At 35.7% G+C, this 15955-nt stretch overlaps 1 protein-coding gene across 1 annotated transcript in view; it reads left to right on the top strand.

The window, feature by feature from the left end:
* Positions 1–15955, top strand: part of tbc1d15 (TBC1 domain family member 15) — a 46692-nt gene that overhangs the window by 18078 nt on the left and 12659 nt on the right. Inside the window, 6 exon segments of the mRNA NM_203892.1 lie at positions 1296–1398; positions 2794–2988; positions 9042–9170; positions 10225–10328; positions 12944–13038; positions 14767–14883. Of these exon segments, the coding sequence (NP_989223.1) occupies positions 1296–1398; positions 2794–2988; positions 9042–9170; positions 10225–10328; positions 12944–13038; positions 14767–14883 (743 nt within the window).

The raw sequence follows: 15955 nt of genomic DNA on the forward strand, positions 1-15955 counted from the left end.
TTTTTTACATTTTCATAGATACAGCAGTACAATAGTAGGAAAGAAAGAAAAGAAGCAGCAGTAAAGAAAATCAGCTTACTTAGCCCGGTTGAAGCCAATAATTAAGAAGTTAAGTGGAAGCAAGTAACCACTTTGGCCCTAGAGACTAACGGTCCAGTCAGGGGCCCCAGATCTCTTCAAATTTATCAGGGCATCCTTGTGCCGAATATACCAGTATTTGTTCGGGCAGAGAATAATTTACCCAAGGAAAGAAAGAACCCACCCTTATATGGAAAAGCTCAGGTCCCAAGAATTCTGAATTATAGATCCCATACCTGTACACAATACTTTGCAAATGCATGCTGCAGTTTGTGAGTGTTTGGTGGTGCCAGTTTTGTGCACTTTAAGATAAAGTCAGGTATAAAAACACTCCCTTTCTATATGTTTTTGTGTGAGCTTTGTTTGTTCCCAGTCCACTCTATATATACTTTCAGTACATGTGTATTGAAAGTATAAAACAAGTGTTGCAACTAAAACTGCAGGGAACAACCTAAGTTAATATTTTGTCTATTAATTTTGTTTCAGTAATGTATTCTCTATGGCACCTGTGTATGCTAAGTGAAAAGGTGTCTATGGATATGCTAGGATATTGTATTGCTCCTCAGATAAAATATTTTTTATATCACGTGTACAGTAGTATGCCTGTTGCATGGCCTTTCTTAGCGGTTATAAAAGTCTAAACATCTTTAATGCCTGCCTGAGATTTTATCCCGTCCGGAAACATTCATTCAGTCTCTTCACCCAAAATTCTTTAACAAATGTTACGTGATAATTCTAAACTACAAGCTTAGGAGGATTTGGTTGAGGATTACTACCTATAAATAAAAAAAGAATTAAAAGTTTTACAGGACAGACACAACCCCATATATTTGTCTAAAACATTGTGATTTTGTGCATGTTTACTCCCTTCTTGTAATCTATAGCATCACTGTGTTCAGCATATATGATGCCTCTAATGAAACCGTATCCTGTAGTGATCAGAATCTTTGGATTACTAAAAAAAACTCTTAACAATGTCTTTTTTATACATTGATGTAGCCATTTCAATAAGAACTTGAGTCACTGATTAATAGATGTAGATTTCTCAGTACAAATAATAGTTGTAAAAGATTTTTTTATATGCTACAAAAACTTCTTCAAGTTTACTGCTGTCCTTGTGACAATACTGCAGTTATATTTTTTTAACCAGTATTACAATAATTGGAGACAGAGTGTTTATGACATAGTAACCAGGTTCAATTAAATTTTCTTTGCAGATCTGAACAGGATGGCAGAATTCTTTTGGTCAGTTGTCAGAACAATAGTCTTTCTCAGTCTTTTGAAAATCTTCTGGAGGAGTCCACATATAGTTTAATTCAAGTGAGTATTCAGTGCGTTTTACAAGTGTCGAGCAGCAGTGCATTATATTTGAATTACTTTAAAACACTTTTTTTTAGTGTTACTTTTCCTTTAAGAAGAGAAAGCAAGGCCTTAAGAATGAGTTCTTCCTACCCTCTGACTCAACAGCTATGCACAATCCAACAACTATTGTCTATAGATTGTATAGATTTTTTATGTGTGTGTTTATTAACAGGAATAATTCTACAAATCCTAGATTAGATTAGGCATTCTGTATGGAAACCGTCAAGAAATATGTGAAAGCCGCATAAATGTAGGGAAAGGAAAAGGAGCTTTTACTTAACGGTATTCTGTCATGATATTTTAATTTATTCCCGAATAACACTTAATTATAGGCTTAATTCTAGAGTGCAGAATGGAATGTTTGTATTTAAAGGGAAAAGGGGAATACAACCAATGGAAAAGCAGGTGATAGACAAACCAAAGGTTTTATACATAGTGGTTTATTTCAATTTTTTTTTAAAAATGTGAGGTGTTCTGGATATTCACATTAGGCTACCCGGGGGTAAGAACTCATTGCATGCTCTCAGCCAATGATTAAGACTTGGGTCGTATTTCATGGGATTAACAGTGATAAGCAAAAAAATTTTTGTTGTTATTTAACAAGGAATTGAACCAAAAGTCTGAAAACAGGTGTGGATGAATGGCTTTGTTTCTCTACCATGTCTCGGCTCTGGTTTGGCGAGGCACATAACTAGCTATTAATCTTCTGTCTTTTAAACCCTTAAAGGAAAAGGAAAGGCTAAGTCACTTGGGGGTGCCAAAATGTTAGGCACCCCCAAGTTACTTTGATCACTTACCTTGTACCCTGGGCTGGTGCCCCTGTTAGGAGAATAACGCACCAGCCCGGGGTACCTGCAGCGAGTGCTTCCTGCTTCCTTGTTCTTTCTGCTGGCAAAATCCCTGGGCCAGCGCATGCGCAGTAGAATGAAAAGCTGACTTTTTTGTTAAAGTTTGGCTTTTCACTTGCATGTGCAAGCGCACAGACAAGGAAGAGGAGACGCTCGCAACTACCCCAGGCTGGTGCGGTTCTCTCCTTACAGGGGCACCAGCCCGGGGTAAAAGGTAAGTGATTAAAGTCACTTGCGGTGCCTATTATTTTGGCAACCCCAAGTAACTTAGCCTTTCCTTCTCCTTTAATGAAAAAAAATGCTTGCTAGGAATTATGGCACATATTATATTGTTGCTTTCTTTTTGGGAGTTAATAAAATGTTTGCAGAATCTAGCACTACAATTATTTAATACAGTGTTATGCTCGGCTTCCTGCACAGAATCAGCAGTGTGCATATGTTTATTGTACATTAATTTTCTATAAGCTATACTTATTTGAATGCATGTACATTATACTTTTTGCAGAAATTAAAGAAAGACCCATATACTGCCACCTTGGCTAGCTTTTCCAAAGTTACAAACTATTTATTTGACACTATAAGAGGTTCTGATCCTGTTACTCAACGCAGGCCACGCGAGGAAATGGCGTTTTTGGGTGATGCAATCCAAGATCTAAAAATAAACCAGCAGGAGGAATCTGGATTTGAAGTGATAACTCGAGTAAGTATTGCTGCCCTAGCTGTCCGTCTGAAAGCATTTAAAGGAAAGCTATACCCCAGAATGAATACCAAACAGATAGTTTATATTATGTTGTTACCTATTAAAGGAGGAGGAAGTCATTTTGGCATTTTACTATATTTACACTATATTCTGTAGAGCTTTACCATACCTGAGTAAAAGCCTAGAACCATACGGGAACAAAATAGGCAGGCACATCTGGAATCCCTTTTTCGTCAAAGACCTTTTAAAAAAGCAGCTTGTGGTGGTGATAAAAGTTTCAAAATTTATTTATTCCATAAAAAACAACTGCAAAAGCCTTACGCGTTTCGTACCTACCAGGGTACTTAATCATAGGCTATCAACACCACAAGCTGCTTTTTGAAAAGTTCTTTGACGAAAAAGGGATTCCAGATGTGCCTGCCTATTTTGTTCCCGTATGGTTCTGTATGACTCCCCAAGCTGATGGTCCGGGGCATGAGCACCTGGACCCACCTAAGTAGGGGGTAAGATTCCACTTTAAATACGATGATTCTGTTAGCCTGTGAGATTTATGTATATATTTAGTAAAAGCCTAGAAGCTCCCTCTGTTCATTTAAGATAGCAGCTGCCATTTTAGTGTGTGTTTCTTGTGTGTTTCTTTTGATAGAGGACTTTTATCAGACATAGACCTTTCTTACTTAGTTTTTACCATTCCTTCTCCTTTAAAGAATCTCTCCAAACAGTAATAAATATTTGTAAATATTGCCCTTTTACATCCTTTGCCTTGATCTACCAATGGGCTGTGTTCTCCCTCAGAGATTACATGACCAGAAATAATGCTGCTATAACTGTAACAGGAAGTAAAAGGCAGAACTCTGTCCATTCATTGGCTGATGTGGCCTAGCATGTATGTGTGCCTTGGCTTGTTTGTTTGCAAAGTGAATCCTATGATCCCAGGAGGCAGCCCTTAATTCTTAAAATGGCAATTTTCTATTTAGGATTACACAATACCACATACTACTAAAAAGTATATTTTTTTTGAAAATTGTTTTAGATGAAGCAGGGTTTTACAAATGAGTTTATTCATGCAATATAGTTTTATAGGGACCTACATTGTTTGAGAGTATAGGTTTCCTTTAACGCGTTCCACTACCACAGATCAGGATGCACTATATACTCATTGTTTTTTGTAATTTTGTGTTAGTCATTGTGTTGGTCCAACTTTTAAATCACATAGCAAGTTAATGTTTTTTCAGAATAAGTGCAGATTTTACTTATTTTATGTAGTTAGAGATACGTTTACAGTTTTAAAAACTGTGTACAGACAACCTTAAAGTTCATAAGAATCATTTGAAAACACTATTCCAAATATAGATTCACAGATTGCTAACCTGCATAGATAAAAAAAAAAACTTCAGGAGAACAAGAGAGGATTTTCAATATTCTTTGAGAATAAACTGAGTGTAATTTGAATTGCACTCTTAAACAGTAGTTTCATTGCCTCTTAAAATACATTTATTTTGTTAAAGTCAACATCAAAATACTGTAAATAAAATATTATATTGAGGTAGAATTAAAAGCACTGCAATATAAACTAATACAAAATGTAGCATTTGATTTTTGTTTTGTTGCTTTTCCATTACAGTAACCCATCTATTATTTATTTTTGCAATAAAGAAATGGAAATAAAACTACTAACCTGTTTCTATACTTAAGCCAAATGCACTGTTTGTGTGCTGCTGTGGATCCCATAATATAAAAAGTAAATTCTACTGTACATGTTAATAATTTGACCCCACCAAAGTACGCAGAAAGAGTTTTATTTGTCACCAACAGTCCTTAGAGAACGTTGTCCCTGCGGAAACCTGTACATACATTACATACCTTAAAAATGTTGTCCTACTCAAAAATAGCAAACATAATTGTTTTGGTTAACATAAAGCTTCTACAAAATGTCCAGTGTTTTAGCTGAATTGTGCTTAGGTTATGGAAAGAGCCCTATACAGAAAACCTCTGAACAATAGATCCCATAACTGTATTTAATTTTACTAGATGAATATTAAGGCAACTGTTATTTTGAATGTATCCTTACTGAGTCATTCTTAGTATGGAGAAATACGTATGCTGGATGAAGTTTTATTGTATTGCTCTCTACAGGCTGTTAAGCAAATTTATAATTTGTATTATTTTTTTTTTATTTTTTTTTTGTAATTGCTGATTTGCCTTTGTCATAACTGTTTAGGTATAAGACTTTGGCTGCAGTAGTCACTGCCCTGAAACTAATAAAATAAGATGCTTCTTTTGGTACATACAAGGGAATACTTATGGTACCATATAAGTTATGTGCAAACTTTTTTGCCTGGTCTTGTTCATGTATGGGCTACACAACGCCCCATGCCCACTAGACTACAACCCCTGTTTATTACTTTTAGGTGAGTTATCATAAGGGCTTTAGAAGGAGACTTTTGAATGGTTGTGGTACGAAGACCTAGAATGGAGCTGTTGTACATGCCATGTAATATTTTGTCATTCATTAGACAAATATATCCTGTGGACAATACCTTTTGTTGATTTGTGAACTACAGCAACTCTTGTTCATGTTTTTTATTATGCATACATTATTATAAGGCATTATTTAGTAAATACATACATTTTTAGAAGATGTATTTCCTTTCAGCAGTAGTGAGACTGTATCATGTAAAAAAAACAGTATTTGTTTGCATTGTTTTTAATCTTTTCATATTTCAAGAAGGAAATATCCATAAGTTTAATAGTCCTTAACAGTAGCTAATTGTTCTAGCTATCAAACTAAATAGTATATGTGTTTAAACCTTTTAAGTGCCAGCAAAATTTTGCATTTCATGTGCATGAAATGCCAGACATGTTTTGAACATTTTGTGCTCTCTCACTTTAGGGGCATTTTCTGGTGAGGGGGATTGTATTTCCACTTCTGAAATAAGATTTAGAGCTTTAAATACCCCCCCTAAAAAAAAAAAAAAAAAGTGCTTCATGATATACAGTGAGGAACATAAGTATTTGAACACCCTGTGATTTCTCCCAAATTCAGGAAATCACATTGTATGATTTTTAAAGAATGTATTTGTATTGCACTGCTGCACATAAGTATTTGAACACTTGAGAAAATCAGTGTTAATATTTGGTACAGAAGCCTTTGTTTGCAATTACAGAGGTCAAACGTTTCCTGTAGTTCTTGACCAGGTTTGCACACACTGCAACAGGGATTTTGGCCCACTCCTCCACACAGATCTCCTCTAGATCTGTCAGGTTTTGGGGCTGTCACTGAGCAACACGGAGTTTAAGCTCCCTCCAAAGAATTTCTATTGGATTTAGGTCTGGAGACTGGCTAGGCCACTCCAGCACCTTGATATGACTCTTACGGAGCCACTCCTTGGTTATCCTGGCTGTATGCTTCAGGTCATTGTCATGTTGGAAGACTCAGCCATGACCCATCTTCAATGCTCTGACTGAGGGAAGGAGGTTGTTGCTCAAAATCTCATAATACATGGCCCCATTTATCCTCTCCTTAATGCAGTGCAGTCTTCCTGTCCACTTCGCAGAAAAGCACCCACATGCTTCACAGTAGGGATGGTGTTCTTGGGATGCAACTCATCCTTCATTTTCCTCCAAACACGGCGAGTGAAGTTTAGACCAAAAAGCTCTACTTTGGCCTCATCTGACCACATGACTTTTTCCCATGGCTCCTCTGGACCTTCCAGATAGTCATTGGCAAACTTCAGACGGGCCTTGGACATGTGATGACTTGAGCAAGGGAACCTTCTGTGCAATGCATGATTTGAAACCATGACGGTGTACCGACAGTGACCTTTGAAACTGCAGTCCCAGCTCTCTTCATGTCATTGACCAGCTCCTCCCTTGTAGTTCTGGGCTGATTCCTCACCTTTCTTATAGTGATACCCCATGAGGTGAGATCTTGCATGGAGCCCCAGTCCTAGGGAGACTGACAGTCGTCTTTAGCCTCTTCCATTTTCTAACAATTGCTCCAACAATTGATCTATTTATACCAAGCTGCTTGGCAATTGCTCCATAGCCCTTTCCAGTATTGTGGAGGTCCACAATTTTGTCTCTGGTGTCTTTTGACAGCTCTTTGGTCTTGCCCATGGTAGTAGTTGGAGCCTGACTGACTGTGAGGTAGACAGGTGTCTTTAAAGAACTCAGACAGGTGCTACTAATTTAGTTTAATGAGTGGAGTAGAGGTGGACTTTTGAAAGGCAGAGTAACAGGTCTTTGAGAGCCAGAATTCCTGCTGATTGCCAGGTGTTCAAATACTTATGTGCAGCAGTGCAATACAAATACATTCTTTAAAAATCATACAATGTGATTTCCTGATTTGAGTGGGAATGCACCTACAATGTGAATTTCAGACCCCTCCATGATTTCTAAGTGGGAGAACTTGCAAAATCGCAGGGTGTTCAAATACTTATGTTCCTCAATGTAGGTATTAATACCAGAAAAATATTTTATTTTATGGCCAAAAATGCCTCTCGAACGTGCCAGTACCAGATATGTATAGTTTTATGGAGATTTCTTACTTCTACAGATCAAGTAGAAAATTAAATTACTGAATTTTCAAAGCACTACATCGGAATACAGCATACTTTAGATTTCAAAGCCAAAAATCCTGTTTACCCCAGAAAACCATACATTTTTGAAAAGTACACATTCTGCCAAATCCAAAATGGGTAGTCATGTCTTTCTACTCCTAAGTACCAAACAGCAATGCCTTTCTGAACTCAGGAGTTTCCATAAAAATTTATAAAAAAAAAAAAATCACCTCAAGGCTTCCATCTTATCTCCCACATAAAAAATACATTGACCCCCCAAAACTATATATTCACATTCAGAGGAATTAAAGAAAATGGTTACCCATGTCTTTCTACTCCAAACTACAATGTTTTACCAATATTTGCAGTGCTGATTAAATACCTGAAAATCGCCTTAAAGCTTTCAATTTTAAGCACCTTATTTCCCATATAACATTAGGTACCAAGAAAATACAACCTAAATTTGAAAGCCAAAGGTTCACTGAACAGTTTGGTAATCCTATGCACATTGGATATCAAACTGTTCAGTGAACCTTTGGCTTTCATATTTCCCTATCAGCATCTGTCTCTCTTCATGCAGGAGACGGGTGTCAGATTTTGATTGACAGATTCAGTATATCTTTTTTAGGAGAGCTCCCGCTCCTGGCAGATGTATTAGAGCTTACTCAAATACTGGATTCCAGCACCAACAGCATCTCTAATACATCTTTAAGGAAAAAGGATTAACCCCCAAAGGCTGCATTAGACTGAACTGTCATTTAAATCAGATTCCCAGCTCCTACATGAAGAGAGACAGATGCTGATAGGGAGATAATCACGTTTATCTTCACTATTTCAGAAACGGGTCAGAATTTTTAATTTATTTTATTTAGAATATTCAGTGCAGTGCAGCTTATATGAAAAAATGTGTATAGGCATTTTTGTAGCTTTCTTGAAGGCAAATTGGTTGTGATCTGAGTTTGATGTTTATAAGAGCAGTAAGTGCATGCCCTCTGCCTTCTTTTACATCACTTGTCCTATGTGAATGAAATCTGACATGCAGATCAAACTCGCATAGGGTTACTTAAATCTGTTTTCCCAATGCACACATTATACAAAGCAGCTAGCAGAAGGGCTGAAAGACTTGTCTATCGAGCCATGATGTCAAACTGGTTCTGCTCTCTTCAGAAAAGCAGAGCCAGTCAAAAAGAGAATTGAAAAGAACAAAGTATATTTGAATATTGCTCATACTAACATTTAAAACAGATGCTTACAATTTTTAGGTACCATTTATGTCTCCTTATGAGTGCAAACAAAGCCCTCCCCCCCCTATTTTTTACAAGTTGGAGCAGTAACCCCAACACAACTGAAAAAGCCTATTTTATTCTTATATTTATACTAAGCTAAATAGCTTAGAATATATCTTTGAATAAAATTGGCTTTTTCCAGCATTGTGGGAATATGGCAGTTTAGGCTATACTGGCTTAAGAGATTGAAGTTTATGCATTTTAGATTGATGTTGGAACACGCCCAGAAGTTCATCGAAGGGATCCTATGTCAACAGCTGAATGGGAAGCCAATATAGACCATGAAGGAAGAATTTGTAATGTGGATCGCATTAAGAACATGATTTTTAAAGGGGTAATGTATTTATTTATTTTTTTAATCAATCAGTATCATTTTTTCTTCTTAACAATACATGTTATTTTCAGGCATAATTACTGTAAACTCTGTTAAGTTTATATGTCCAATTTAAGGGGTCACTAATGCTCTTGACAATCCCTATAAATACATTCTTTCCCTCACCATCATTTGACTTTTTAAGTTGTACATACTCAAGATCATAAAACCACCCCTGGTTGAAATCACAAATAAGATTCTTGTGTTTCGGTGCAGGACCTGCAAGTCACATCTAGTCTAGCTAGCTTCATGCAATATTAATTTCTCCTGTTATGTCTCAATTCTGCTCTCTCTAAGACCAAGATTACTGTAGTACATATACTTGTAAATAATAATTATTTAAATCCACAAAACTTGTTTTTCATATTAAATACCTTTCTACATCCCTCACCAACGTAATCACTCAACATTGTACACTGTCCTTAGGGAATTCTCACCTCTTTATTTAAACAGGCCTGTATTATTAATCCTGAACCACTCTTGACCCATTTTTTCTCTCTGGCTAGCACCCCATCTAGCTGTCTACAATCCAATGTGTTCATGAAGTCAGTGATTCCTCTTGTATAGTCTGATACTGCCATGTGTTAAAGTACAATGATCTCTGTATGACAGTGTCAATGATCACTTTTCCATTCTAATGCTCCTAAACATTATCATATAAGGCATTTTCATTTGTTTGCAAACAAATATATTTTTAGTTTTGCTTCTTTTTGTTATACTTTTTTGCATATTGTTTTCCAATTTTAATTGCCTTTATTTATTTGCATTAGGATCCATTTTCATAGACTTTTTATCTTGTTTTTGATGTGTTTTATTATAGTTCACATGGCAATATTAAGCTCGAATTTGTGTTATGGGGTTGTACTCATGGGAGCGAAAAAATAATAATCAAGATTAAATAACACTGAGTACATACTCTAATGGTAATAGTTTTCTTATTAGAACAGCAATATGCAATAAATACAATTTGCTCTGAGAGATAGCAAAATCACTTTTGCCTTGATCTTTTCTGCAGGGTCTTTGTCATGCCTTAAGGAAAGAGGTTTGGAAATTTCTTCTGGGCTACTTTCCATGGGATAGTACACGAGAGGAACGAGCTCATTTGCAAAAAAGAAAAACGTAGGTGTTTACAATAATTCAGTAAGGAAAATTATGTTCTTTATTTAAAATGTATCATCTTTAATTGCCATTCATAGTGGAAAATCAAGCTCTGGTATTCAAATCTAGTAGCCTCATAAGTGAACATTTTCTCCCTATCATTATGAATTTCTTATATTTATGTAAATGAAGGTCTGAGGGTTTAAGCATACTTTGTAAAGTATGAATAACCCAATGCACACCTTATAAAAAGAAAAAAAAACACAAACTAGGCAGCGTGCCATATTGCTAAATTACAAATAAAGTAGAATGAAAGGTAAAAATGAAGTAAGCTTTGTAAATACACCAATAAAAACTCACAGTAATTATGTTCTGAGTCAGATAAATGAAAAAATAGTTAAAGGGGGTATTTGATGTTTTATTAGTACGTGCATATAATATTGTTATATGATGATTCTTAAATCTCATAGGCCATAAAAAATTTAAAAAAAAATGTGGATGAAAATGAACACTGTTGCCTAATAACATATTTTGCCCTCTGTCTTTGTGCCAGTTTATTTTTTTATTCCAATGCACTTTGGGAAGTCATTGGGATGAGTTCTGTTGTGTCGCTGTTATGCTTACCTTGCGATTCAATTCCCTCCAAGATCTGTGTGCAGAGTGCCTTTGTTTCTGCAGGAGACTTTGTGCTTAGTTTGTTTGCTTGAGGGTTGTGAACAGGCTTGCTGTTCTCTGTTTATTTTCCCAGCTCGACTACCTATCATACCCAATTTGACTTCTTTAGCTGACATTTAAAGGCAGAGATCCTTATGTACAAACGTTCATATTACTTCACAATTCAAATGATAAATGCATGCATTTGAGTCTGTTTGACATTGACAGTGACTGAAATCAAATTAATAAAAACTGGCTGCACTTATCACTCACATGTTGCCTGTAGTTATAGCTCTTATTTAGTAGTGCAAGGTTGAAGATAAACAGTTTATTTTTGCAGCTGTGTGTGACTGTTTTTAATATTTAAGTTAACTGGAGGTCACCTTTTGTGTTTCTTCCAATTGGCTTCAATCCACAATCAGCTTCATCAGAGTCTGATCATGTGATCTGGAGAGCTGATTCATGTAAATCCATAAGAGGGCTTGTAGATCCATTTATGGTACCATACTTTGTTTTCCCAATTTATTCAGTCTGTCAGTAGTAGCAGTGGTTATCTGGTTCTTCATGAGAGAACTGGATATCAATAAGCCATTGATCACTTTCCAGGAGTCATAATTCTGCACACAGGCAATATGCATGCCTATTCATATATTGTGGTCTTTGTATTCCACATGGACCCATGGTATTCATATTTGTGATATTTTGTTTTTCTGTCATGGAGTATTTAGGGCACTAAATATATTATAATTTATTAATATAGCATCTCCACATTTACACAGTGCATTATGGAGGTTGTACATTATTTGCTTTAGTTCTTTCCCAATTGGAGCGTACAAAAGCCTCTATTATATTAACCAAACACACAGTACATTCAGTAGTCAGTTACTCTGCCTAAATGTTTTAGCATCAGTAAGTTTTCAAAAACTACACATTTTAGCACATAATTTTAGTTTGGAATAGGATATGTTTACAAATTACAATTATGAATTGTAATTTCTTTAATACATTATTTTAAAATAACATATATGATTTTATTGGGCTATCTTTATATTAGTGGCTTTGATAAAACAGTGTGTATGTGTTTTGCTTGCAGGAGCCATGAACATTTGTCCTGTATACATTTTGGGGTTTCTACATACCATATGGTCTGTTAATAATATGCAAATCTGGTTTTAAACGGTTCAGAAATACTGCTGAGATGTAGCCTGTAGCAAACATGTGGATGTGTATTTGTTTTTCAGTATATGGGAGATAAGATCCTGTAAATTGCACTATTGCTATGAATATAAGAGAACACAATTTATATTTACGGGTCTTTTAAATACACCTATTTTTTGATACCCTGTGAATAATATATCAGTTTCCTGACTTGTATATTCTATGTGTTGTCTTTGTACCTAATAGCATGTAATAAAAGTCTTTTTTGTGGCTATATGTATGTGTATTTAAAACTGTATGTTTTGCAAAAAGACAATGAGATATAATTATCTGCAGAGGTATGCATGGTACAGTAGGATATCTTCTTTTACAAAATGTTACCTAGGGGCATATTTTGATCTGGCCTTTTAAAAAGTATGCTTATTTTTGGAACAGTGCTTTAAAAAATGCCATTTGTGCTCCTATGTTTTAGATCTATCCATGCCTGGAATAAAGCTATACAGTTGTGGTAAGGTTTTAAGAGGGTTGGAAGGTGTGCATTCAAAATTAGTCCAGGTAGAAGAATGCTTAGGGCCTGAGGTTTTCTAGATAAGGGGTGTTTCTGTAATTTGGATCTTCATACCATGAATCAATCATAGCCAATCATACCATGTCAGCATCAAGTGACATGTTAAATTGGCTATAGAAAGTAGTTTATATAGATAATAGTATTTGTTTTAACTGTATATCAGTGTTATATGTCTCTGGCAAACCATCAGTTTAAATACCTGGATTATATTGTATGTATTGTATTTATTGAATGTATTTTATTTTATTTTTTTTAGAGATGAATATTTTCGAATGAAACTTCAGTGGAAGTCGGTCAGTGAAGAACAAGAAAATCGAAATTCCAAACTCAGAGATTATAGAAGCTTAATAGGCATGTTATAACAATACATTTCTTATTGTGTAGCACTTACATTTTTTTGTTATGCATGATTGTAGGATTCACAGCTAAATAACAGCAGTAACAACCCATAAATAAGATTTAACTAAAATATGTAACATATATATATACTAACATGTAGCTAACATATGTAATCCCTTACGGGTCAGTTCTATTGCACAGAAGACAAAAATTTGGCTAATTACAGTTCTATTAAATATAAAATGAAAAAATACAAATATAGAAGTATAAAAAGAATGCCAAACAACAAGTGTAGTTGTTTCTCTTTAGGATTAAGATGACTGCCATGCAGAGAAGGGTCCAACTCCTTTCTTTCTTGGAATGTCAACTGCTGGGTGTGGGCAGGTGCATTGTGGTCACCTGCCATGTATTTTGGACCTTGTCCTTTCAACCCCTTTAATAATGAATCCCTTTTGGTTTTATATGTGCATCATTTAAAGGAGAAGGAAAGGCTAATAAAGAGTAAACCTCAAGCTGCAGGCATACCTTCAGTTCTCTCAATAGTGCCCTTAAGTCTCCCCATATTTCTCCTATTCAGATGATCAGAAGCCTCATAGGAAAAAAAGCTGAGCTCTGTAAAGAAAGTTCCCATAATGCCACGCTCCTGCACCAAGACCAAGACTGGTGTACACGTGCAGTTTGTAAGACTATGAGGAAGCTTTCTGCTGATTGGCTCAGATCACACATTCCTAAGGAGGGGAAGGGAGTTCTTAGCATTCTTGAGGGAGGGGGGAGCAGGAGAGGGAAGAGAGGAGAGAGCTGCGTGTCTCTGGCAGAGGAAAACGATAAGAAATCCTGTGTTTCTTTTGATAGAGGACTCAGTGCAGCATTTCTATGGCTCTTTGCAAAGGGGAAGAAGCACACCAGTGTGTCGGCAATGCCTTTAAATCATTTATTTGCAGAAATGAACAAACTGCACAACCTTTCGGGGGGGACCACTTCAGATGCAATACAGTATTGCACCTGAAGAAAGGGTCACCCCCGAAAGCTTGTGCTGTTTGTTCATTTCTGCAAATAAATGATTTAAAGGCATCGCTGACACACTGGTGTGCTTCTTCCCCTTTGCAAAGATATATGGAAAAAGGCTTGGGAGTGGCCGTGGAAGTCAAGCACCCTTTGAGAACATGTATGTAAGTGGTGTGCTGAAGATTTTTCTTTATGCATTTCTATGGCTGTATTTACATAGACCTTTCTGATATTCTTACTTAGTTTTTACCTTTCCTTCTCCTTTAAAGGTTATTACAGTTTAAGATCTTTAATGCCTGTATGATTGACTGAGGCAAATTATATAGCCATGCTCAATCTTGAGAGGAAAACTACGGCATAAAAAATATGCACTTTTGATTCCCTAAAATATGTTTTCCTTGCGTAAATCCAACTTAAAAAAGCAAAATAAAAGTTTTCTAAATAGAAAGTTCAATGCATCATTTATTAACCTGCTTCTCTTTTTATTTAGATCTCTCAGTTAAGCTAAGCAAAAATCTGTTTTAAGAAGCAATGTCTTTTTAAATTCTAAAGGCAGTGTAATTGCTTTCTGTCTGGCATTCATGAGCAGTAGCTGTCATGTTAAGCCCTTTAAAGCTTAGTGGATGTACTTAGGCTAGCACACTGAATGTTTAAGATATGGTTCTAGTGAAAATGAGCAGGGCTTCTCTTTCCCCGTCAAATATTTAATGTCATTTTCTTTATCTCTTACATTAGAGAAAGATGTCAACCGCACGGATCGAACAAACAAGTTTTACGAGGGCCCAGATAATCCAGGATTAAATTTACTTCATGACATTTTAATGACATATTGTATGTATGATTTTGATCTCGGTAAGTAGTGGATATTCATATTCTTTTCTCTGTTTCTCTTTTTTTAAAGCAATTAGATACCATGTATAGAATAATTTGGACATAAGAAAGTATTTTGTCTGCTTTTCATTTAACTTACTTTGCATTTTGCAATCCCCTATTTGCTGAAAATTTTCAAATTTAAAAGAGAAAGAGAAAAAGGTTTTTATCTATATCTGAAACCTTGAGTGATATGAATGTTTTTCAGGGGACCAGATAAAAAATGGTATAAAATCCAGAAAAATGTAAAATCAAGGAAATGCAATATATATATATATATATATATATATATATATATATATATATATATATATATATATATATATATATATATATATATATATATATATATATTGGTGAGACTACAACAAGATGGTATAAAATGAGGAAAAAGTAAAATTCAGGGTATATAAGGTTTCACTATACCTCTTTAAGCCACCCAACCTGAATAGTTCAACCCTGCCTGATTAACAAACCATCTGATATCAGTAGTACAAAGAAATTGCTTAGAACCATCCTCCCAAATACATCTACCAAAGACAGTTTTGTTGATTGATTCTATTTATGTATGTGTATGGCCAGCTTAAGTGTTTGTCCTTTCATCCTGCATATTTCTGCTAGGCCCTCTACATTCTGCAGTCTTGTAAACAGTGCTGCAAACAAGCAAGCACACAAGTACAAAAAAAGCTGTCTTTACCATAGAATGCCACCAATCCATACATTTAGACAGCAACAAGAAGTCCTCTGCACTTACCCATTATCAATATATATAGGACATTAAGACATTCTGTGCATTAAGCTACCAAGAAATGCCTGCCCCTTCAAGCAAAACAGGGATTGTTTGTCCATACATTGCAATATACTTCAAGCTGGCCAACTACGTCAAAGGCATCCCCTCTGGCCAGTTCTACACTTTCATCTGATTTACTTAAAATTATACTGCTTCAGTACACATCCTTCCCATCAGGTGATCCCAATAGGCCAATAAAAGGGCAACCATTTGGGGGTTTTACCCTTGAAAGCAAGCAAGTTGCAGGTAAAACTCAGTCCCTTT

Source organism: Xenopus tropicalis, chromosome 3, assembly GCF_000004195.4.
Source record: "Xenopus tropicalis strain Nigerian chromosome 3, UCB_Xtro_10.0, whole genome shotgun sequence".
Classification (NCBI taxonomy): Eukaryota; Metazoa; Chordata; class Amphibia; order Anura; family Pipidae; genus Xenopus; species Xenopus tropicalis.